This window comes from Stegodyphus dumicola, chromosome 1, assembly GCF_044657685.1.
Source record: "Stegodyphus dumicola isolate Sdum_Otavi_A_Nest chromosome 1, ASM4465768v1".
Classification (NCBI taxonomy): domain Eukaryota; kingdom Metazoa; phylum Arthropoda; class Arachnida; order Araneae; family Eresidae; genus Stegodyphus; species Stegodyphus dumicola.
Window position 1 is genome coordinate 56,763,786 of NC_140768.1, and position 27,317 is coordinate 56,791,102.

Genomic DNA, 27,317 nt, shown 5'->3' on the forward strand with positions numbered 1-27,317 from the left:
GCTGATTAGAAGAATTTTTTTTTTTTTTTTTTTTCTTTTCCAAAAAGAACAAAAATAATTTTCTAAAGGAAAGATATAATAATAAAATTGGATGAAAATATTAAGTCTTTACATGGTTTGATAGTTTGGAATGGCTTTATAAGATTTTAATTTCCATTAAAATTTAATGATGTAAATAATTAAATCAAGGAAATTCATCACTAAATCAGCATTACTTGGCATTGGCTTTATACGCTTTCACACACCAAAAATGATTTCTTGCTATGTGCAAGTATATTAAGTGATTATTCAAGTATTCAAATACTTTATTATACTCTGAATGTGCGAGATGATGAAGTTCTATATTTCTAATTAGGCAATATCAGGAATAAAACACACATAAAGACATAATGAATAACATTTAATTTGACAAAATAATGCCAATTTGAATCACTTTCCCCACTCTTTTTAGAAATGCAAATTATTTTGAAATATACAATAAAATTTACATACGGCTTCATATAGTTCTGGATTGCCTTTCATTAGCTCCTTGATTTTCTGTTGCAAATCAGATGGAGAGAGAGCAGCACTTTCGTTTATCTGAAGCAGTGCAGCCTATAATATATACACATATTTGCTTAATCATAAAACAGTTCAAATAGTTCAACTCATAAATTGCAGGTTTTTATTTCAGTCGACTCTGAAATTTTCTTTACAATAAATCACAGCAGAAAGATATTTATAGTTTCCCAAAACTGGTGGTTTAAAAAACAATGAAATACTGAAAAGCATGCAGATAATATAATACTGAGTGGAACAGTTATTAATGTAAAATATGTAATTAATATGATTTTTACTAGTATTCTGTTATAATATATTTATTAAACAGAAGCTATCATAAATGGAATAAAAATGTATTTTTAACAGAAATTATAAACAGCATTTCAGATATAACTTATCTAGTTTCAAAATGATCTGCCATATTAATCTCTAGAAAGCACAGATTATGAATTTTTAAACCAAAGTTTGTGTGCATTTTTTTTTTTTTTTGGCTTGCTTGTAAAAGCATGTTACACATTTAGTGTAAATATTAACTTCTCTTTTTCAGAAAACTTTTATAGTTATCTGAAATGTGTGTTTAGCAATATTTTGTTCTCATCATTAATTTTTTGCTTGTTATAGCAAACAGATATTAAATTAAAGTTTTACATTTTGCCTCCTGAGCACTTCACACACATGATGTATTTATTCTACTTTTCCTAAAACTTAGCAACCATAAATTTTTAATAAAAACATGCATTATTCCATTAAAAACTCGTCTAGTTTTTGAACCTCACTTTTCAAATGCATTAAAAAAGTTTGGTAAATTTACACATAAATCAATTTTTTCTCCCCCTTTTTTTATAAAGAGATTTTATGTTAGAAATCTGTCTTCTTGACAAATAATCTCTCATACGCATTTCACAAATTTAAATTTTTGGTTTTTCTAAATAATTTTTTTGAGTTATTAAAAGTTATACCCATTTTCTGTTGTTGTGACTTATTTCACTTGTCTGATAGTAACATTAGAACAAGTCAACAAATTTTATTGAGGCGAGAAGCATAAGATTGCATCTGTGATTAGCACGAGCCTTGAGCACCCTAAAGGTGACAATAAGGTTTGCCCAACTTCATCTAAATTTTAAACACAAATCCCTTGGGAGAGAGGCCCAAGTGTCTTTCATTTCTCTTTCTCTACCACCAAACCAATTAGGAGAATTTTTGACTTATCATGTATTCTATGAGCCCCCATGCTACAAACACACTATACACTTACAACATTCAAGTATTCTCTGGGATTCGAGCCTAGGCCCGACGATAGAGTAGCTAGAGATGCTAGCCACTGTATCAATAGGGGCAGCACCCATTTTTTATACTGGGAATATATGTACTTTAATAGTTGCAACACTGTTGTTGTGTGTACACTATGAAATGAAACAAGTGCATTTTACTTATACCAGATGCAGGGCCGGAGCTAGAATTTATGATGTCTGGTGCAAACTCCCCAAATTAAAAATTCTGCTGCCCATTTCTTTTCTTAAAAAGTTTTGATACCCTGAATTCCACCGCCTGGTGCAGTCGCACTGATTGCATACGTTCTGGCCCCCACCCTGACCAGATGTTAGTTTAATGCCGAACTTACTTTATCTTATCTTATATCAAACAGACTCTCTTTTCCAATTCTATGCAAATGTGTCGTAATTTAAAGAGCAGAATCCTGTGCAAGCTGGCAGTCTAATGTTGTGTAGTCACGATGTTCTCAAAATTATAACACAATTTTTGAAAATGCAAAAATGGTTACATGATGTTAATCAAACTAACTTGAAGAAATATGAGTGTAAAAGAAAGCTTTCTTATGCTATATCATTATGCCATATGAAACATGGGTCAGATCACAAAACCCAAAACAAATGTGAATTAAAAAAGTGATGATATAACATATGCCCACAAAAATAAAAAAATCATTAGAACTTAGTGAGTGTGAAGGTGTGGTGATTGTCATGCACGATTTTGATGGTTTCACTCAAGGACAGATTTTCAGCGTACAGTATTAATGTTCAATTTTGAAACTTCACCAGCAACTAGAATTGAGAAAAAAAAAAAAAAAGATGAAATTTCAGCAGAATCTTCTTTTATTTTGCAGGTGCACATAGCAGAAGATTTAGCTCATTTATTCATTTGATGGGGCAGAAAAATGCTCTACCATGTACCACATTATTTGGATTTCAGCTCCAGTGACTAAGATTTGATTCTTAAGATGAAGGATTCACTTCATGGCATTTGTTTGTGAACTGTTTTAATTGTCTGAGTTCCAAGCAGCATGATCGTGCTGTTGAGATTTTATTTCGAGAAAACCCAGTACATTTCAAACATTATAGATAACTGTTGGTGCACTTTATTCAAATCAAGGGCAACAGATTGTTAACTAGAAACCTATTTAATTAGGAAATCGAATTAAATTAGACATATTTTCTTGATAACAACATAATACTTAGAAAGGAGTAAATACAGCTATAAAATAAACAGAGCAACAAAAATATTCATAAAGCTTTTAAGGTGAAAATTTTACAGAAAAATACTGAGAAATAAATAAATAAATGCTGAAAAGTGTGTGTTTTTAATATTCTTACCTGTTGAGCTATAAAAAATTCTGCTTGTTTCTGGGATACAATGACTTGAAAGTCTTCATAATAACTGCAGATGAACATAATTAAAAATATCCACATAATAGCTTTAAAAATAACACATAATTTTCAATTAAAAAATAAACTATAGAAACCTGTCATCAAGTTTTTCATCTAAAGGAGAATCACTGCTGTTCATTTCAGCACTTTCATCAAGGCATTGTTCAAAGGCAGCATCGAAATATACATGAAATTTGTAGCACAATTTGGTTACAAGGCTGAAGGATAATTTATCAAATGCCAATAACATATGTCGAATAAAAAGACCTAGAAATTAAATATATTGATTAAAACTTCTCATTATAAACAAAACACCTGCATTATATATAATAACAGGAAGATGATATATATATCTTTTCATCCATTATTTAAAGAGAAGGGAGGAGGGAAGGGGAAATCTTCTTTTTAAACAATAACTCTGAATTAGTGAAAAACAATCTATTTATAAAGAGTAGTTATATTGTAAACAAACAGTAAATGATTATACATGATTGATTTGCTATATTGATATTTTGCATAATTGCTTTGATATGATTATATATTTGCTATGATTACACATGATACATATGATTATATACGAATGTTATTTTATGGGTGTGATCAGATCTTAATCAGATCTTTAAAAAAATTACACCAGAGATAGAGGAGGCCATGAGGCTTATATATCTTTGCCAAAGGCTTGGTTAAAACATCTCTTCTCGAAAGAAAGGGGGAATTCCTAGGCCTCATAAAAAGAGTTAGCAGAATTGTTTAGTAATAAGCTAGGATTAATATACATGCTAGTACATGAAATCAGATCAAGGTATAATTGACCATGTAGAACAAAGTTTTACAAGTATGATGCAATTAAGAAAAAGATAACTATGGAACACAAGAAGGATATGTTAGAAAATAAAATTATAATACAAATACCAAGTGTCTAAGAAAATTTTCAAGCTTTTCATTTACTGACAATAAATTTAGAAATTCTTTGGTTTTCTGAAGCAGAAATGACATACTAGTTTATGAAGGTCAGGCTAAATTTGAATGATGAATTTGCTGTTATATAACCTTTCAATAAACACTCTAAATGTTATGATAAAGTTCTTAATTTTAAAATAAATTGTCCGCTACTCCTTACTGTACTAAATTAAGTTTTTAATTCCTGCCAGTTATTGTCATGCTGTTTTTAACTGATTATAATCAACAGCTTTAGCCATTTTCAACCAGCCGCTATAATAATAGCATTTATTTTATACAAAACGTTCAGAGCAGACAGTTAATATACATTGTAAGTCCAAGATGCAGATTTAGAACTTAGGTGATTCCAGAAATTAGATCATCAGTTTAAATCTAGTTAGATGACAAGTACGAATTATAAAATCTAAAATATGAAATAAAAATTTATAAAATAATGGAGCATTTATAACCTTAACAGAATCAAAATTTTAAAAAAAAGGGTCCAATATTTATTTGTTTGTTTTATTCAAGATTTCTTTTCATGTAAGTTGTTTAATTTTCATTTTTCCTAATGCTTTCTCTTTATAGATAAACATAATTTCTTTCTATTGCTCAAGTCCTGTTAACTTTTGTATCAAGAATTCCCATTAAATTGTCAATCCCAACAACCTCTCTGTCACTTCTATGCACATTTTGCTTTTTATACCCCTCTATGTGGATATCACCTCTTCATAACTTGATGTATCCATGACACATCTGTGTGGTGTGTTACATATAAGTTTATATGTTTGAAAATTATATTTCTTAAAAATTTAATTTGTCATATTTAAAACATTTAAAATTTATTTCAGTAATAGTCAGTAGTATTTTCTATGATTCTTCTCTCTAAGTTTAATTTTTATTTGTTAAATTTTTAATTTTTTCCTTCTCTCCCTGGCTGAAATTGCGAGATGCTTTCTTCTGCTTTCTTTAGGTGTCTAATCCCTTACAGATATTTTCTAAAACAAAATAGACAATAATAACAGCACAAAAAAGAAAAATTTTTAAATTTACATATATATTTATTTTTATCTGAAACCTAATTTTAGTACCTGCAAGAAATTTCTCTTAGTTACTCTTCACAATTCAAATATACTTACAGCTAAATGCTAAATTTTCAAAATGACATTTATTTAAAAAAATTCTAATACATTGAATTAAGCACTAAATAACTTACTTAAACTAAAAATAAACAAATTTCATGAAACCTTTCCAAATTTCCAGAGAAAACTTTTGATGTGGGATAAAATGTGATACAGAACACAATAACAATTATATTTTTTACTTCTTTATTAAATTAACTCGATGCACGAAGAAAAAATCTGATACCACATGACTTCCTTGCAGCATCTACTAAATTATATACAGTTTTTTATTGCATTTCATTTAATCTTATTTCCTCGAATTTCATTAGAGCTATATTTTTCGGTCATTTCATTTTCTCACATTGCAACAAAGCAAAAATACATAACTATATATATACATGTATTTATATGCTTTTGATGTGGCCAATTGCAACCAAAAAGGGAGGTGAATAAGTACATGTTATAGCAGTCCAATATACAAAATTTCAATGTTCTGATGCCATTTGTTTTTGACTTATGCAAGATACATACACACAAACTTTCGTACAGATGTCACGAAAAAATCTCTTCCAAATCCATTTTAAATCAATTTTACAACCTGTTTTGGGAAAAGGAGTCCTTTATTCTGTTTGTATGTACATATGCCACACAAAAACATTATTCAAATGAATCTAAGAGTGGTGAAAATGGAAATTTTTGTTGAAACATAATACCCAACATTTATCATGATTACAATACTTACTTTATCTTGTAGTAAAAAATAAAAGTGTTTATAATTGTTTACATATAAAAGTGTGTACTTTTTACTTCCTTGTATGAAGATATGAGGAAGAAAAAAGTACATACTTTTATATGTAAACAATTATAAATAGTTTAATTTTTTACTACAAGATACTTGATTGCATTGTGATTCTGATAAAGTTTGTAGCCTTAGAGAAAAATTACCCAAAATTATCTTTATCATGGATTGTACATATATATCAGTCAATCATGTTCTTTTCTCAGACTTATATATTTTAAACTGCAAAAAAACACTGTCACATATAAATGCATTCCCCCAAAAAGTGATTATTATTCTTACTGCAAAAAATTCATAACTGGACACATTTATCTTTTGATATATAAAGTTTAACCAAATCTATATCTTCAAATTTTTGTAAAAATTTGCATCATACTGTTAAATTAACAACTATTGTAGATTTTCTGGAGTGTTATTCATATTTATTTTAATTGTAATGAAAACAATGTAAAATTGGACTACACAGCATTAAAATCAAAACTTCTTTCTTCAAACACTTGTCATAATAATGCTATTTATCTTGCATATTTTTTAGATTTATCATGCGAAATAATAAGTCAGTTTTTAAGATGTAAAAATATATTAAATATTTTGATTCAATTTAAGAAGTTTAATACAAGTATACATGTCAATGATAATTTTATTCTTTCCTTGTAGGTCTTTATTAAGATTATTTAAATGTCCAGTTAAGTCCATAAGAAATGCTAAATCTGTTATCCATGTATCAATATCTAACTTGTCAATGGTTTTATTTATTTATTTTTTATCATGAAAATTTTATTACATTTTTTTAATCAAGAAACTGTTTTAATACAATTCCTTGACACAATTACCCCACTTTGATATACTAAATAATTTATCTGTACTCATATTCAGCTTCTTCAAGAAAGCAATAACTCAAAAACGAATAGCCTCAGAACAATGAAATTTTGTTATGTGGGACTGCTAAAACATATAGATGTCCACCTCCCTTTTTGGTTGCAATCAGCCGCACCAAAAGTATATAAATATATGTATGTATATATATATATATATATATATATACATATTCACTCTGTTACTCAACTTACTGAGCTCAGTTTCTTTATTCTCATATGTTTGTAAATTGTGTATTTTTTGCTTTAAAAATGAATGAATTATGTTGTTCTTATCTTCTGGTTAAGGTTTTTATGCCTTTAGTTAACCTGCATGTTATAGTTGTAAGATTATCAACAATTTAAAAGTTGTTTAAGTGTGGCTAAGCCTAATCTTTTTGCCACAGCAGCCATATTTGTTTACATTTGAAACTTAGCAGAATACTGGATTTGTTTGCCGATCTAGAGAAACTAAGCTTAGCAACAACAAAGTAATGTCTTCTTTTATTATTGTGAATTAAATTATACTTAATCCATGCTGAAATTATCATTTAAATTATTAAACTATCATTATATATTGACTCAGCATAGCATCCATAACAAATTCAGTTTCTACGCCTTCAGTGCTTTTTTGCCAAAAAATAAACTCAGTTTTCTGCACCAAAAAATCTGACTTCTTGGCTGCAGGCCAAATTGCTTGTTTTTGCATAGAAACTGTAATTTTAATTGTAAAACAATTTGTTTTAATTGTTTTAGCTGTATTTGCTGTTTTATATTTTCTATATTTTTCAATTCTAAATGTAGATATTTTGAATTTTTATGCATTTTTGCTTTGTTGCAAAGTGAGAATGGAATTATATGAATGAGAAATATATCTCTAATGAAATTAAAGGAAATAAGTTTAAATGAAATGCGGGGGAAAATGCTTATAATTTAATATTCCATACAAGGAAATCATGTAGTGTACACATCAGATTTTTAGTTATTGTTTTAGTGATCTCCTTCACCTACAAACTTAGCATCATGACAAATACATAACTAAAATGTATTTGTTGGCTGCATAAAGTTGTGTCAGGAGTCGCGTACAGCCCGCGGGCTATAAGTTTGAAATCACTGTCCTAAGTCATGTTTATTGTATTCTTTTTCTCTAGAGCTGGATGTTAAACCTGTCTCACACAACTTTTCTTTAGAGCACGGAGAAAGGTGTGATGAAAATAAACGAAAAATGACATAAAAGTGTCTTCTTTTGCAGATGGAATGTGAATTCTAATACCCTAAACATAGATGACTTTAATGGTTCATAATTTTTTGTTCTGAAGTGAGCAGAAATTTGTAGGAAAATAAAAAAAGTTTCAGTCAAAGACATCACATAATTCATATATCTGATTTTTACACTTTTGGAGGTTTGTCATAACAATATAAAATAACATTAAGCACACACAAAACTGGATGGGAACAAAAAGTTTTATTAACAGCCAAGTTCAATATAGTGAGCTTTGACTATATTAAAGAAGTAAAAATCTTATGCAATAATTAGCAGAAGAAATTATTCAATGCTATTCTGATTTTTGATATGGCACAGTACAATCAATAGTTTTCTGTTAACTGGCCATCAAGTGGCAAATATGGTAGCATGTTTATATCACGTCATAAATAACTAAGAAACATTTAAAGGACACTTTTAATACTACACATATAACTGCCACTGCAATTTCTTTTTTTTCCATGATGCTTTAGCTATCTTTAATAGAGTCACCAACTAGTTAGACTTTATACTAACATTTATGTTCAGTGCTAAGTGCCACCCAGTCAACAGAAAAGTACCATACAATCTATGGTCATAAAACTTGAATCAAATATATATACCTCAAGTTTTGAAATCTATTTTCTATTATATTCACTTATTATGTGCTATTCGTACTCTTATAATATTTTTAAATCTTCATGAATTCTTCGACCACATATAAAGTTCTGCACATTTACAAAATGAAATGTTTTGTATAATTACCTAAAACACTACTTTTCTGGATGACTGGAAGAATTGGTGCAGGCTCAACCAACAAGGAATCTAAAGTACCAATGTAATCCATTATAGCGGCCACACCATTTTTTCTCAGCTTTTGCAACCTGAAAAATTTTCCTCTATTAAGCATATTTAAATAGAAATCACAAAATGTCATCATATTAGATAAAAAAGTACACTGCACCTTTTCAATCATGCATATATAACAATGCATAAATTATTTTCTAGTCAGAATGTTACATTAATAAGTAATAAACATGTGTGAAAATTTTTCAGTTAACCAGCATTAACAATATACCAAGCGATCTAAAATGAATAATTAAAGAAAAGACTAAAATTTGTGGCTTGCAAATAAATTGTTGAAATACAGATAAGTAAAAATTAATTATATTAAATCTATAATATTTTAATACATATAATCAATTGTAATACAGAAACCACAAATCAAAAAGTATGGCAAAACAACAGCTTAGTTTGGAGAAGAAAATTTTGAAGGGAGACAATGTAATATGTTAATTCACAAAATTAGAAGTACATTGGGTTGTATAATACAAAGCCAATGAAGTCCTCCTGTCCAGTCATGACAGATTAGTTATCATTTCAAATTATGCTGCTTCTTTAAATGACTTTTACATCATGGAATTAAAGAACTATAGGTAATTAAAGCTGATAATTATATACAGATTGTGCAATGTAAATAATATTTGTTAACGTGCATAATTCAAATCATAAATGAAAAAGATTCACTTACTAAAAATATTAACTACGAGTAATAAAATATATATTCTCCTAAAAGGAAGAATTGATCACTGAATGATTTCTAAAGCAACCATTAAAAAAATTATCACTAGAAGTATTTCATAAAAAAATTTATCAATAGAAATTTTTCGTTTTTTGATAAGATGTTATATTAAGAGACACTATCATATTTTCATTTACTTTTAATCAAAGAACAGCTTTGCAGTTCTATGAATTATTAGCTCATGCAGCATTAAATTTATAAATTACCTTTCAGACTGCAACAATTGTTACTTATAGCAAAACAGATTTGACCCAAATTTCAATCAAGGCAAATTTATACAGCTCCACAGACTCATAGTTATGAAGATATTATATATTCCCATTACATTTGTCTTCCTGAAGGTAAGCATTTTTCGAACAGAAATTGTTAACCATAGAGATAACATCCAACTTTTTGCTTAAAAAGCCATTTTAGTCATTACTATCTAAAAATATTAAACTATGCACAACACAACCAGCTAAAAAATCTTATTTACAGAATATCCTGCGATCGCATAAAGTTTATTAATAAGATGATATATTAAGTTGATAAAAAGTTTTTAATGAACATTTGATAGCCATGCAGTTTTGATACTTATTAGAATAACCACCTAAGTAGAAGCCACTAAATTATCAGCAAGTGCCAAATTCTGGCAACCGCATTTGCATAAGAATTCTTAAAAAACCACATGCATAATAGGTTTTCAGGCACTCCTCCTATTTTAACAAGCAACATTTCAACAATTAGGTTTATTGATTGATTTTTGGGATAAATACTTGATTAAAATGTAAAATGTGTATATATCTTATAAATGATTTTTTGCTACTTGTTGCAAGTTATTTTTTCATCTGTAAAAAAATGCCAAGTGCATCAAGGTTGTTGTATCAATATGTAAACACCCAGTTTTTATCAGTGGCATAAAATGATGTGTCAAACAACTGATAAAACAGTTTTTAATGAATTATGAAATGGTACAATCTTGATGAGTTTTTGCACTGACGATTTCAGATTTAGCACCTAGACTGAGCATGATTTTCAATAACACTAGAAATTTCCTCCTGATGCCCCAAGATCACAATCAACCCTTGTAGGGTTCTCAGTCTTAAATAGTAAAAGCTGCTCCAGATAACTGAAAACTTTCCAAAATATTTTTAAAAAATGAATAGCCAATCTGACTAATTTAATGGGAGAAAAATCTAATAATTCTAACATCCCCAAAAATAAGTTAGCCTTACAGGTGCTTGGACATTAACTGGTACATGCCAATATACTGTCAACAAAGTAACCCATAACTTTGCTTTCTGCAATCATTATGGCAACTTTAACAGCTGTAAAAGACTTTTCAAGAAAGATAACATTATTTGGAACTTTTTGTTATGCTCCTGCCATGCTTTTTGGAACAAGCCTGGCAGGTATGATTTACTGGTCATCACCTGCCATACAGTGGGCCTATATATCTCCATCTATGCATTTTTGCCATCTATAAATTATTCTTATAATTAAAAATTGTTTACAATTAAAGAACTGGCCAAAGTGCTTGGCGGATGTATAATCAAAAAGTACACGTTATTTATTTCTTACAATTTTTTTTATGTTTACTTTTAGTGTGGCTGTGGGAAAAAGGAGATAGCTCCCCTCTCCAAATTAACAGTAATTATGCCAACTAGTTATAGCATCAAATAAATTTGAGTAAGTGCATATCTGGTTGTAACGAAAGTTTTTTGCCAAAAAATGTTCTTAATATAAAGTTAGAAAACTTAATATAAAGTTACAATAAAGTTAGAAAAAAAAAAAAAAAAAAAAAAAAAGCAACCATGAAAGCAGTACCTTTAGTGTGGTTAGTAATCACCACTCAAATCTATGATTTTCTTCCAATGTTTTGCTAATTTTTTGTTTTAAAGCCTTTAGTCCAGAAACTTGGCGGCCATGAGTCCAAAAACAGATCAACCTCCTTTTGGACATCTTGTGCAGAATGGAAGATAGCAACAGCAAGATGTAGCTCAGATCTGAAAAAGGTAAAATCCGAAAGAGCGATGTCGGGGCTATATGGGTGTAGCAAGAGATCCCATTCGAGTCAGTACAGAGTCCAGCTGGGGAATGCAGACACATGTGGTCTTGCATTATCTTGACAGAACATTACCTTTTTGTGTTGGAACTCAGTTTGATGTTTTTCCTTGACAACAGCGTCAATACAGACTGGTATCATGCTGTACACCTTATTATTGAGAGTTTTAGCTTTTTCCAGATACTCTTTCTCGATAGTGCTATGGCAATCCCACCAGATAGAAAGCATGATCTTTTTGTTAGTTAAATTGCACTTTGTGACGCTGTCGATGGGCTCACTGGGTGCAGACCAAACTCCTTTTTTGGCCTGTGTTGCTGAAATAAATCCACTTTTCATCACAAATGATGATCCAGTCCAAAAAGTAACATCGATTTTAGCAGATCAGTGCAGGCTTGAACACTTCGGTCCTAATCTGCTTCAGTTAATGCGGCACCCAGTGATTGAACTTGATGTACAAGTTTATGCAATGCACAGGGCAACAAATAGACATAGCACTAACGTCTAACTCCTTAGCAAGCTCTCGGGTGATTGGTTTCTAATCTTCTTCCACAAGTTCTCACAGGCAGGCCTCATGAATATCAGTAGGACAGCAAGAGCGCTCTGCATCTTGAATACCATAGTCCTTATTTTTAAACTTCCAGTACTAAACCTCTACAGTGTCATATGATACAACATTAGTACTTAAAGCTATACACATGATTTGGTGACATTCTGTAGCTGACTTTTTGCTACAGAACTGAAAGTAAATAATGGTTCTAATCTGGTAGCATGACAGTTCCATTTCAGACACCTTGTACTTAATGATAACAATATATTTTTACAAATTTCACTACACAGTGAAATTTGTAAAAATATATTAAAACCAGTCTTTTTCTTTCAAATACCAAAAATTGTTTCACAAAACATAATTAAAAATGCCAATGCGAACTACTTGTGCAGGGAATATTTGCAGTGCTGGGAAACTTTTGTTAAAACTTGATATTTGCATGGCATCATTTTTCCAGTCTTTATGAACAACAGTCAGCTTAAATAAAGATGCAGGTACCTTTATAATTGGAGGCACCTTTTTGAAGAAGATCCCCATGGGACAATGTTTATTCATCTCATTTTTACTAAAGTTTGCATCATGAAATAATTAGACTTGCCAAGAAATGAAGCAGAAACAACCATCTATTTCCAGTCATGTAGTATTTTGTTAAAAAGTCACAGTAATTGCTAGTAATGTATTGGTACACATTACTAGCAACACAGTCATAGTATTGCTAGTAATGTATTGGAAAATATTGACTAATATTCAGTTACCATCTTAAACAATCTTTCTGTCATATAGCCTCTGTAAGCATCAGAAACATCTAATAAATATGTGCCCTTCAACATTAAATTTTAAATTTATTTTTTATTTTGCCTTTTTTAGCTTTTTATCTATTATTTTTTTCTGCAAATTTTCATTTTTTTTTTCTGTAAATTAAATAAAATATTTATTCAGATGTTTTATTAAAGTAGAGTTACATTATGTATATGAAAGTAGGACATACCACAGCTGCATAAACAGAGGCATAGCTAAAAGAAGAAGCAGTCCAGCCTGGGCAGTACATTTTTGGCATCTTTCACATGAAACAATATTATACAAGAGTACTCAAATGGATTATCGAGGCAGGCAATGAATAATGAGATCTTAGATTGCCATGTGGAAATGAATTTATAAGAAAAATGGTTTTTACACTCGGTAAAGTACTTCAAGAAATCATTATGACATTTTAATGGCTATATACCCTAATCCTAGTTACTCCAAAATTTTCAATGAAAAATGTGAATAATAAAATAAATTTTGATCATGATGACATTAACAACGACGAATTCCTCATTAAGAGTGAAATATTTCAACATTTTGTATCCATTACTGTTAGAGACACCAAAACAGGGACATGAAAGAGTATTACTTTGCAATTTTTTCTACAATGGAATCTCTAGAAAAAGTCCCAAATATTTAAATACTACTGTAAATTTTTCCCACAGTTGCTGAAAGTGCTGCTATTTATGAGAAAAATTTTCTTAATAAAAATTATTTACAAAGTATTTAAGACCTACAAAGAAATTCTCTGATTATAGCAATTGAAGCAATAAAATAGATTTCTATATCATCAAATGTTTTGTGAGTGGAAAAATAGCAAAATAACAATATAATTCTAAAATGTTAGAATTAAAATTTTACTTAAAAAATATCCATTCCCCCTCCCCCTGCTATATGTTATTATGATATTTTTTAGTAATTTTTTGGAGTATCAATGAAGGAAACTACTCCTTCAGGAACCACTCCAAAACAGCAAATGTTGGGATTGCCTCAGGTGGCGAAACCTCTGGCTAATGCCATTGTGTACAGAATATGATTGCAAAAGCAGATACAGCTTTTAACTTACTGTTACCCAGCAACGCATATTGAAATTCAAGGATAATACAAATAAAAACATTGCTTTTTTTTTGTTATGAAGTGTATCTTCTTGTTTCAAATACTGATTTAATCTACATCACCAAATGAATTTATTCTCCAAATTAAACTGCTTTAAAAGTGCAAGTAAATTGTTAACTCTCCTGTGTCTGCTTCCAACTGCTCTTGAATTAATTGTGATTTTTTGTTAACCATGGATGTCATCTTGTTCTTACTCAAAGTTAATTGAGAGTATTCTTGCATATAATTTCTAGTGGAAGTTCTAGCATATAATTTTTTCAACTACTATTAATATGACTACAAAAATGTTTTAATTTCCTAAGCAGTAGCACATAAATTGTTTTAGTTTGGTCTGAATTGGTTTATTCACTCTTTTGGGCTACCTGCCCAAAGGAAGGGATACCTTCATGGAGGACTTTCTGAGAGAAACTGGCTCATATACACTCATTCAGAGATTATGCAAGTTGCAGGAAGAAGAAAGACATTTTTAATGAAAATTTATTCTACAGTTCCCAGCTAACATTTCAGAAAACACTGCAGTTCCTTTACTTTCGACAGAAGAACTCCTATCCATTAAATGGTATAAAAAGCACTTAAAAAATAACAAAAGAGATTGTTGGCTGGAATATGTACAAGGTTTTAAGTAGGGTTCATTTTCAGTTAGAGTTCAACTTTAATGATGAAATGCGAAGGCAATGATTTCATTTCATGGAGGCGACTATAACACAAGGGAAACCATTTTTTACTTATTTTAGCCATTAGTTTATGTACAATATTATTGTGTAAAACCAAGCAAATATTTCAAAAAGTACTTATATAACATCAATTCAAAGCTTTTACTTTCTCAGTTTATATTTTAAAAATTTTAATAAAATTATAATTTTAAAATACTATTAAAATAGTTTTAAGCATTAAAAAAAGAGCTGTAAAAAAACCTTTGCTTAGCATTTAAAAAATTCACCACTTTAACAATGCTAGGCCAAAAACAGGCATAACATGTAATTTAAAACACTTACTCTTGTTAACAAATATAAAAATTCACTTACTTTTTAAAAAGCTATTACATATGTAGAACACACTTACCTGTCAATAAATAGCTGATAAGTTTTTGAATGCATGACTGGATGAATAATGTTGATTAAACGTTTCAGATCCATATCCGGATTCTAGTTAGAAAAGTAATGAATATTAATAAAATAAAATGAATTATCCAATTTCATAATATAAATAAATATTGGTACCTTCTAATTATCCACACCCCTGCCAAAAAGTTCTGAAGAAGTATTCATCAGATGAAAGTAGTATACCACCAATATAGCTATGTGACAACCCACGAAGTCAGCAAAAATTCTTTATATGGCAAGTATAGCACATGTTTGTTTTGATTGCTATGCAATGTGGAAGTAGTAAGGCATCAAGTTTAAGCAGTTCCCCCCTTTTTTATAAGCAAAAAGATTGCAGTCCATTTAGGAAGATCAGCAGCATAAAAAAGGATATTTTGAAAATTTTAAGTGTTTTATAATTGATGTTTCTTGCTTTCTTAATTTAATTGATTTACTGCTCTTGTATGGAATTAGCAAACTTGCATTTTGAAAATAGCTATTGCTTTTCACACACTAGATGCCAAAAATTAGTTGTCAAAGATTTTGCAAATGCTCTCCAAAGACATTTACAAGAACTCCAAAGACAGGTTTACAGCTCAATTCTAGATGATGCACAAATCAAAGCACTCTTTAGTTAGGCTTGGACACACCCTTTTATGATGCAATATTTAGCTATACCTCTTTCTAGGAACATGTTATAGTTATGCTATATCTTCATATTTAAAGAAAATTCAAATGATGTTTTAACTGACTTAAAATGTTAGGTTTATAATGTTATAGTTAAGCTCAATTTCATATTTGAAGAAAATTTAAATTACTTTCTGAGTTGAGATGAAATGTCATATTTATATTACTGTGTAAGTTTTTTTTATTATAAATCTACTTTACTATGTGTTAGCATTTAACACAACAAATTAGTGCTCAAAAGTGCGTCATTAAGATTTACCAAACGAATGAAAATATTGAATGCTTGATTTAAAATTTAGAAGTATAACTACTCAAAAACACAGAAAAGAATTCTTTGGCTTAAAGAGTGTTTTGATCACTGATCAGTATATATGATCTTGGTGCATCCTGCAGTATAGATGATTATTTGAGTTTGGGGTTTTTTTTTTAAACCCTTTAGAGTGAAAGGGTAAAAAAAGCATGACTGAACAATGTATGGAGAAAATTTTTATTGCAAGATTTTAAAAATGTAGAATTTCTGAAATAAGTATGAAATTGGTAGAGGGAAAAAACTACTATATAGATGGTTTTGGATGTGTAGAGTTATGGGAAGTGACTAAAAGCATCGAGTGACTAAAGTATGTTCAAAATGTGTAATGGAAGGAGAGAACTGAGGATAAGTTTCATTTATTATTACTGCATAAAGTAAAATACTGGGTGCACACCAAATTTTGTCATTTTGTTGTTAGGTAATGAAATTAATATAACAGCTTTTTTTCATCTACAGGACATTTTTCTAGAAATGTTACGTTTTTATAACTCGAATCAAAGGAGTTGCATCATATTTGTCTCTGTCATCTGATTTGTGTTTCTGATTGCTACTTTCTTTTTTAAAATGGCCTGTTTTTAAAAGGTTAAAAACAAATTCTCTTTTAATTTTAATAGATTGGAGTGTATGTTGAAGTTGCAATTGTTCTAGGAAGTTTGTGGTCATGGCTGGTGCTCAGTGATGAGGCTGTGTGCAATGGTGAGCAATTCTAGTTTTTTAAAATGAAAATAGGTACGCACACAGCAAAAAAAAAAAAAAAAAAAAAAAAAAAAAAAAAAAAGGACGGTTCTATATCTCCCGTTCTACTGGGCCGATTGACCAAATTCAACTTGCGTTTTTCATGTCTCGAAAACAAGTTTTAGAATATGTATTATATTTATATATAGCTTTGTTCCAATATAGGTATATTCACACAAAATTGGACTTTTCTTTAAATGACATGCCAATTTTTTTCCATATTTCGATTCTACAACTCAAATTATGCCAAACTGCCAAGTTTTGTGAAAAATCGTACGAGTAGTTTTTGAAAATTTAACTCTCAAAATTTTAACTCCTCAATGTTAATTGAATTGGTACAATTCCACTAGAGTGGCGTCAGTTACAAATGTGGCAACAACCAACCCAAATATCTTGCCTCGAGAATTTAACATTTGAAATATTGCGGCTCAAGAATTCTTTCCATTTGAAATATCATCGCTCATTATTTTTAATATTTACATTTAAAATATCATGGCTTGAGAGTTCTAGGTCTCATTTGAAACATCATCACTGGTTATTTTTTTTGCCATATTTCACCATTTTTTTAAATATGATGGATTACACAATTTGGCAGTTACCTAATGACAAAAAGGCTGCCATATGATTCTTTCAGGATAAAGGAATAATTCATAGCAACAGACTTTGCTCACAAAATCATTCAATGAAGTTAACTTTGGACTCAAACAAAGCTCTTATATATATGGCATTGTTATGTACGTTCTTGCTGTCAAAAAAAAAAAAAAAAAGGATTGAGAACCAAAACATGTTTGAAGGCTCATGTCTTACTTTTCTCAATGCCGTTCGTTTCATCTATCTGTGGTGTCAAGAACTGACGTCGATTTAATTTTGCGAACTTTAATTAGAAATGAGCCATAATACGGCAGTAAACTGGAATAACTACTTGAGGGAGGTATGTTCAAATAGTTTGATGCCTCGTAAAAGAATTAAAATCGGTGGAACCAACAAAATCGTAGAAATAGACGAAAGTCTTTTTACAAGAAGGAAAAACAACATTTGATGTATTCTTCCCAAACAATGAGTATTTGGGGATTTATGCCGTGAAAGCAAGGAATGTTTTCTAGCCACCATTCCTGATTGTTGTGCTACGACATTGATGACTGCCATTCAAGAAAACTGAATGGCAGCATTATATTTTCAGACTGCTGTAAAGGATACAAGCAATAACTACGGAATGCTGGGTGCGAACATTTCATGGCGAATCACAGTTATAATTTTGTAAACCCCAAAACTGGATGCCATATCCAAACTGTGGAGCAATTGTGGGGCACTGCTACATGGAGAAATAAACATCAGAGGGGCACTGCTCGCCACTATTCAGAATCATATTTAATAGAATATATGTGGCATCAACTATATTTAAAAACTAAATTTTTTTTTGCAATGTTGAATGATATTCATAACTTTATGCCACGTGCTTAGTTTTTATTTTGTTTTGCTTTGATATTTTTTATTTATGTGTAGAATATTCTAAGTTACAGAATTAAAAAGAAAAATTTACTTTCTTAAAAAAAAAAAAATTAACTTTTTACAGAATTAATTTAAAACTTGGTGAGAATTGGCGGCAAAAAAAAGTGGCCCATTTTTAACTGATGCCACTCTAATGAAACAGTACCATTGAATTTGATATATATTTATTAATACCTCTTTTTTTTATTAAACTTACTTGATTTCACAAATTCAAAATCTAGGCTTAATTCAAATATAAATTGCTCATTTTTTAGATTTATTTTTTAAATTTGTATTTTAAAACTTTTTTTATACATTTTTTGAAAAAAAATTTTGTATTATAACCTATAAAATTTTTAACATCATCTTAAAATAGATGTACTTCTAGGCACACCTGCAAAAAATTAGAGTGTTTTATTCAAAATTATCATTATTATTAAGATATACATGAATTTACATAGTGGCACATTTTGAAATTTGGCATATTTGTCAGAACCAATAATACCACCAAATGTGGTTTATGCACTTTGTTAAAATTACTTGAAAGTATCAACAATGACTTTTCCCCCCTTGTGTACAATGAAAAAAAGGAAAGGAAAATAGGTTGCTACAAATTAAGAAATTCGTGGAGTGAATTACTCTTGACACAAACTGAAAAAAATGCGGCAAGATAAATTTTTCTCTAAATTTCTGATGAAAAATTACAAAATTTAATATTTAAGTATAATTTGAGTAGTAAAATCGAAATATGGAACTGCGATGCCATTTCAGAAAAAGTCTGATTTTATGTCAAAATACCTATACTATTAGAACAATGCTCTATATATAAATCTAATATATATCCCAAGTTGTGCTTTCAAATATGAAAAACGCAATTTGAATTTCATCCATCAGCCCAGTAGAATGGGAGATACACTGAAAAAAAAAAAAAAAAAAAAAGAGAGACCGTTCTATATCTCCGGTTCTACTGAGCTGATGGATGTCTCGAAAGCACGACTTACGATATGTGTTAAATTTATATATGTGTCATTAGATCATGAAGGCATGCTGGAAGGAAGCAGAAAATACCATACACAGTACAAAGTCCAAAATACAGACATCCAATATCCGGAATGTTCTAAAATCCAGACCTCGGAGCCACAAAAATTTTTTTTGTTAATGCTTTACGCATGTGCATTTCATTTTTAGTTCCATCTCAAACAGAAAAATTCACCTATTTTATATACCTGACGCCGACCTGGCGAGTCATTATTTATTATATTTTCTTTCATCACTGCATGTTTACGAATACATGACAGCTTCAGTAATAACTTATGCTGTGATGTCTAAACTTTTTTTATATTAGTAATTGAATAACAAGAGTATGGCAACCTTTTATGCTAACATTATGCTTGGCGATGATTATAGATTTTAAAATTCTCTAAGAAATGGTGACGAGAAAAAATTCAACAAAAATTTCTTTTCATATGCTAAAAATAGATATTGTTAATGAAACTCATAGGCCAAAGACTACATTTAGTGCTATTTTAATTAAGAATAACTGATATGTTATTCAACATAAACCCAGAAGCGGTGGCAGAATTTAGGGAGGACGAAATTTTTGGAATTCGGGGAAGCACCAAGCAGCAAAATTAAGGGATGAGAAGTTTTTATGATTTAGGGAAAGCACTGGGATCCAAAGTTTAAGCGCGGTAAAATATTAGAACTTAATAAAGCGCTTTGTAGCAGAATTTAGGACTTGTAGAGACTGCACCAGGCGGTATCGAGCGCTGGCTCTAGATAAAGCCTTAAGTATATGTGGGAGTTTATTTATTCAGAACTCGGATTAGTTTTAAGCATGCGCAAGAAATAAACGTAGTTTATAGTAAATAAGTAAACTTATACAATTCAGGCTTAATTCAGTATGCAATAGGAGCAAGACAAAATTTAGCGAAACAACTTGGTTTTCGTCGCCAATCTTGTGATACACAGCCAATAATGTATAACAGATGCTATTAAACTAGGCTACAATTATCTTTACTGATTATAAGGCATTTCAATTAATGTAGCAGACTGCGCTGCTCCCTGATCTTCTAATTTGATACAGCTTATTTTTTTTTGCAGATTGTTACTATTACGGCAATTTTATAAAAACTAAGCTTGAACTTTTGATTATGTCGAGAAGAGTTTCCAATTCTGGAGTTGCCAAAGGATCGACAAAGCAAAACCATGTTTTGATGTCCATTAAACAAAAAGTGGAATTGCTGCAAAAAAATGCATAAAGGCATATCCGTCTCAAAATTATGCGAGGAGTATGGCATTGGAAAGTCCACCCACTGTATATGACACAAGAAAAAAGAAAAAGGATCTTTTTGAATTTTTTGTGGAAGCACCTTAAAGAACTTAAAACTTTTTGTTGGAGCACGTAGATAATCAGAAAGCACCTAATATTTTTAGAAAAAAATTATAAATTTTGATCATATTTATTTTTACACATTAATATTAATACAGTACAAAGTCCAAAATCCAGACTAGTCGGGATTTAGGCGATTCCGGATTTGGGATTTTTCTGGATAACAGATCATCAGTTTAAATCTAGTAAGATGGCATGTAGAAATTATAAAATTAAAAATATGAAATCACCATTTATGAAATAATGAAGTATTTATGATCTAAATGTAATCTTTGGGTCTATGAGTATCATCAACAAAATCTATTTAAGCATATGGAAAGAAATTTTTGTTTAATTTTTCCCTGCCAACATTTTTTAGCGCAACTGAAATCTGTAATCATCGTCAAGCATAATGTCAACATGAAAGGTTACCACACTCCTTTATTATTCAAATACTAACATAAAAAAATTGTTTAGGTATCGCTACATGAGTCATTGCTCAAGTTGTCATGTTTTGATGAACATATGGTAATGAAAGGAAAGTATAATAAATAATGATTTGCCAGGTTGGTGTCAGATCAATGATGTATCTATGTAGAATGTTTCGGTTTGAGATGCATGCCAAACAAATACGCAGGAACGGAGCCAAATTACTGATCATACAAATTTATGCTATAATGATTGTTTCTTTAATAATAAAGTATTTTATTTAGTGTGTAAGAGAAATTAAGAATTGGGACTCTCCAGATGTTTTATTATGCGCAGAGGGGGAAATTAAATGCGCATGCGTAAAGCTTACGAGAAAAATTTTGTTGGTGGTTTTGAGGTCCGGATTTTAGATCATTCTGGATAATGGATGTCCTGATTTCGGACTTTGTACTGTATTGGGTTGAAACATAAGTAATGGCCGTTTATGTTGTGTTTACAATTATGTGGTAAAAATAAAATGTTTTGGCATAACGTTTTGTGTTATTCGAAAGAGTACCTTTCCTTCTACAAGACGGCATATTTGATTTTTTTGTCTGAGCTCATTTTTGTTACTTTTCAGATCATTAAATTGGAGGGTCAAGTCAACAAAAATAAGCATTTTCAACGCCTTCTTCTTCTTTTGGTGGTTAATGAAGGTGCCAATGCTGCATAAGAGATTTGTTAAGAAGGTGCGATGCTTGAACAAACTGCAAGAAATTGGTTTGCCAAATTAAAAAAATGGAAATTTCGACCTTGAAGACACTGCTTGTTCTGGACGACCAAATGAGTTTGATGAAGACTGTTTGAATCAACTTCTGCATGAAAATGTGCATCAAACAACTCGAGAATTAGCTGAAGGAATGGGCTGTAGCCAAATGGCTATAGTTTGACATCTTGGGTCTATGGGGAAAGTCCAGAAACTCGGATGTTATTGACTAATTTATTGTTTTTTGTTTTGTTAAAATAAAAATTTTTTAAATTAAAAGAACAGCCATTACTTATTTCTCAACCCAACAAATTAAAAAAACTTTAAAAAAGAGGAGTAAGAAGATAATTTTCCAAAGCAATATCGCTTTGAAGTTTTATAGCCAAATAGCGAAGCATAATTAATATGATTTTTAACTAAAAGAAATGTTACAAATTGCAGTTTTAAATATTTCAAATGATGAACAATAACAGGCAGCCTATTCAGCACAACATTTTAGCATCTTTCTGAAGCTGAAGTGGTGAGGCTAATGGGAACATATTTTGATACTTTATAGGTATACTGACATTTAGCAGGAGATACTTTCCGTGATCTCACTAATTCCTTGGCGAACCCCTTGAAATGCCTGGCATATGAAGAAATCTAAGTTACGTTCTCTAGGTGAAAAGGTTCTAACTAAAGGAAAGAGAAATGTGGCACTTTGCCACTGCAGAAGTTGTTACATCTGAAAGAAGCAGGAAAAGGCTATACCAGCATCAGGAAACATTGAGCATGTTGTCAAGCAGGAAAGCTACGAGTTGGGTAGCATAAAACTTCAAAATCAGAGCAATAACTGTTGAAAATGTCATCTTAAACCTGCAAGTGATGAAGGTTTAAGATGACATTTTCATCTTAAACCTTCAGTGCAGAAGTGGTGCAGGTTAAAATAACATTGAAAATGTCATCTTAAACCTGCACCATATGTTTACAGCTGGGGAAAAGTTCTAAGAGTGCAAGTGAGTGCAAAATTTGAGAAGAAAGACCTCTCTCAGCCAATCTTCATCTTGATGGTTAAAAATTCATACTTATCATTTGTTTTTGAAAAATGTCATTACTGAGTTTATAGCGTACTGAAGTTTTTGCAACAGTTAACTGGCTTTAGAACACAATTTTACAATCTCTATAAAACTTTACACAAAGGATATGAAAGTAAATCTTAGATGATTCATCACATTCGATTGCATTTTCGGTTCAGATGACTCATCCCATTTTCATATGAATCATCACAAAGCTTAGCGGATGGTTACTTTTAATTGGAATAAATTACCTAGCAGAGGTATGTGCAGTTTCTTGTTATCTCATACTAATGTTAAAGCCATTTAACGCAATAAATTTGTGGAAACTGATAAAAACTAATTTTAAAAAAAATAGATTGGCCATGTTTTTATCCCCCAATGGATTTTTGGAGGATTTTGCTGCAAAAATACAGAATGATCCTTGTTGCAGTTCATAATCATTTTATTTTGCCTAGTAACAAGACAACGACGTGAGAGAAGAAATAAGCCCAAATGCATGATATGGCTTCAATGAGATGGTACCCCCAAAAAGTACATTTTATTCATTAAAATAGCACAAGATCCTTTTATGTAAGGAAATCAAGAGTATGGTCAATTATTACTATTATTATTTTTTAACCGATGGAAGGCCCTCAGCCAACTTCAGCTTGGCCACTACTAAGGCCAGAAGCGGTGGTCATTTATTATGGAAGCATTAAAAGGTGTGCCACTTTTGCCTCCTATGAGGGGACGAACAGTTACAGACATGCCTTCTCCAGGATTCGAACCCGAGCCCTTCGATAACGCAGTCAGCTCCCCTAGCCACTATACTGTCCGGGTGGCACACAGTCAATTATTATATCAATTTGTTTAGAAAGTTCATATTTTGGTGTATGATTCACTAGAAGTACTAATCTATCAAAATACAGTTTTTAAATCATTTGTAGGATCTGTAATTATTGCTCATACAGGACAAAATTAGAAAGTAATACAACATGAAATGAATTATAAAAAGGGTTAAAGAAAGTTATTTCATTCTTGAACAATGAAATACCTGCTAAATAAAATTGCTCCTGAAAGTGTTCCACATTTCTTATGCTAATTTTCTCTTAATCAGTCATTTAAAGGAATTAATTCTCCCTCTCTCTAATTATAGATATCTCTTCACAGGCAGATCAAATTCGACGGTGTAGGAAAAAATATCATTTTAACTCAGATAATTAATTATAAACACAACTGCTAAACAAATGGTGCAAAAAAAGTGACATGTACGATTTAGATATTTTTTAATACTGTGAATTTTTTTAATTGTTTTCGAATAATGAACCATAATGATGTATAATTTTTAAAACATACATTGTTACTTCTATTTTTTACAGTTTTGAAAAATAATTAATCTGTACGTACAAAATAAATCAAATTAAATAATATTTATAATTTTAGTTTACCCAATTTGGTACTTTTACATTTTGCCAGTGCAAACGTTAAAGTGGCCAAAAATAATACAACCAATGCCAAAGGGAATATCCTCGCTGGTAACCTTCTACGCCTCATTTTCAAAACAAGCTGCAGCCATTTCTTATCAGATTGATTGTTTCTTTATCAATACTGGCATACAATTATATAGAATTTTTACCCAGATAGTTCAATTTTATGCCTAAGGAAATTCGCGGTAAGTAAGTCAAATAGGGTGCAATCACACTGCTCCCCCGAAGGCGAAAATATAGAAAAGGCAAAGTCAAGGGTTAAATTCATTAATTCTAACGAGAATGCATTAGCAAAGTGAAGCACTGTAGTTTCACATAATTTCTGAGTAAGCTAGATATTCATACGAACTGAAATAATTCTTACACTTAACATCGTATTCCAAATTAAGATGTAACTTAAAATGGTACTATTCGGTTTTGAGGCCCGTAAAAAATCGCCAAACTATTGTTGATGCCAGTGCTGCCAAAAAGAATTGCGGCAACCCTAACGCAAGAAAGGAAGTATAATAGTAAATAACTAAGATTGATGTTTTAATTTAGATGAAAGTTTAATTTCATATAATACATTTTTATTATTACAATTTATATAAAAAAGGCTAAATATGACTGAATGGAAGCATAAGAGTAAATAACTATTTCAGATCATTATTATAATTTATATAAAAATTGCTAAACATAACTGAATGGACACCTGCATCGCTATTTCGCTACCGAGTGATCCCTAAAGCACAATTTCATCTTGCTGGTTGTTCAAAGATAATTTTCGATAATGAACGATGCCTTTTCTTTGAAAACATTCTCGGTTAAAGTACAGAATCGCCCACTTATTTGTTTACCGCTTTTTACACGGTTAAAAACAATTAGATTTTTGTCAATTTTCTTTTACTCTTTAAGTGAAAATAGGTCGATGTGTACATATATAAAGTCAAGGATGTGCGCAGTGCCATTTTTGTACAATTCTGGGATTTTTTTAAGTGGAAATGGGTCGATATGTACATAGATACCAAGTATGTGCTATTCTTAAAAATGCATCAAGCAATGGGTGATTCTGCACTTTACCCAAAATTCTATTGCACACTTTTCGTCATGGGCAATTCCTAAATATTTAAATCCATAGGATATCAAAGAAGAATTTAAAATCAAAAAAGTATTTAAAAGTTAAACTAGTATTTCAATGGCGCCTTAAGAAATATAGAACTATATAAACTTACGCAAACTGAAATCAGTGCGTACGCCTGATTTGGCGTGCTGTTAAATGGGCGCTTTGCTAGATTTGGCGCTTTTGCGCATACATTTTCGCTGCAATTTTTTTACGGCCCTCGAAACGGAATAGTACCCTTAAAATTAATGTAGATAATTACCAAAAGTTTACAATTGGGTGATCTTTGTTGTTTGGCGATTCTTTTTTGATACCAAGATCGGCGCCAGGAAGGCACAATTTCATGATGGCCGCTACACCAAACCAAAATAAGAAGTCAAAGAATTGTACAAATTCTGTGTCCATGTACATATCGATCTGTTTTCACTTAAAAAAACATCCTAGAATTGCACAAACTAGGCATTGTGCCTTGCCTTAAAATTGTCCATGCAGACATCAATCTATTTTCATTTAAATAAAATCAGGAAGCTAAAACAAAGTTAAAACGATCCTGGTAACGAGAAGTGAGGTTTCATCGCCAAAATATTTTAAAAAATTGTCGCTAATCGAAGGGGCACCCAATTGTACACTAGAGCTAAAAAAATTGTCGCTAATCGAAGCGGCACCCAATTCTACAAAATTTTAAACGATATTAAAATGCTTATACCATAAAACTAAAAATTTCTTAGAACTAACATTTATTATGTGTATATTGTGTGTTGTCGCCAATAAAGTCTGCTTGGTGAGATTTGCGCCGACGAAACGGAAAAGTACCTATAATTCAATGTGTTTACTATAATTAAATTGAAATTATTAATTAACCTTTACGTACGAACAAACACATCAGTTATACAGTAGAAACTAAAAATAAGAAAACAAATTATAAAATCAGAAATTACTTGAATTAATTTCAACATAGTGGAAGCAAAGTCTCTATCTTGTCGAAATGAATGGTCCCAAGCACTGTCGTCGGGCTTTGCGTCTACCGGTTTAAGCAAAGTACGCTGTCTAACATGACAAAATTCTTTAATTAAAACTAAAAGAGAAATCTTATGCACTGTTACATAGTCGCGCGAAGATTTCGAACTGGATGCAGGTGGTGTGAGATCTGGTGGTACCATGTTCTTTTATCTTTAATTTACCACACTTTTCCAAAACAAAACTGAATCACACTACGATCATAATTTTGTTAATTTCATAAGTTCTTTTATAAATCAACTGATTTATCTTTCAACATTCACATTACAATGCAAAAGCATAAACTATATTTTACGAAACTGTATACATTTAAAAATTTCCAAATCGTTTTGCACTAAACACGTCTTTCTTCCGTTTCTTTGCATAAGCATTTCTAAAGGGAAAGCAAAATCCCCGGATTGCAAGACGACTATTTTCGACTCCTATGCTTTGCCCATGCGTCCCATGTGTCAAGGAACAAAGGCGCGCCGTGTCGAAAGGGTTAAATAGCATTTCCTAAGACGAAGCAATAAAACCGAATTTCGCAGAGCACTTTACAAAGAACATTTCCACCTTCGCGTCATCGAATACTGAACCGT

At 30.7% G+C, this 27,317-nt stretch overlaps 1 protein-coding gene across 1 annotated transcript in view; it reads right to left on the reverse strand.

The window, feature by feature from the left end:
• The window catches only part of ida (anaphase promoting complex subunit 5 ida), a 72,303-nt gene extending 45,220 nt beyond the window's left edge, over positions 1-27,083 (reverse strand). Inside the window, exons 1-6 of the mRNA XM_085814993.1 lie at positions 26,661-27,083; positions 15,318-15,400; positions 8,928-9,046; positions 3,299-3,470; positions 3,150-3,213; positions 493-594 (exon numbers count right to left, since the gene is read on the reverse strand). Coding sequence (XP_085671119.1) covers positions 493-594; positions 3,150-3,213; positions 3,299-3,470; positions 8,928-9,046; positions 15,318-15,400; positions 26,661-26,882 — 762 coding nt within the window. The 5' untranslated portion in view covers positions 26,883-27,083. The remainder of the gene's footprint in view (positions 1-492; positions 595-3,149; positions 3,214-3,298; positions 3,471-8,927; positions 9,047-15,317; positions 15,401-26,660) is intronic.
• Positions 27,084-27,317: the final 234 nt, after the last annotated feature.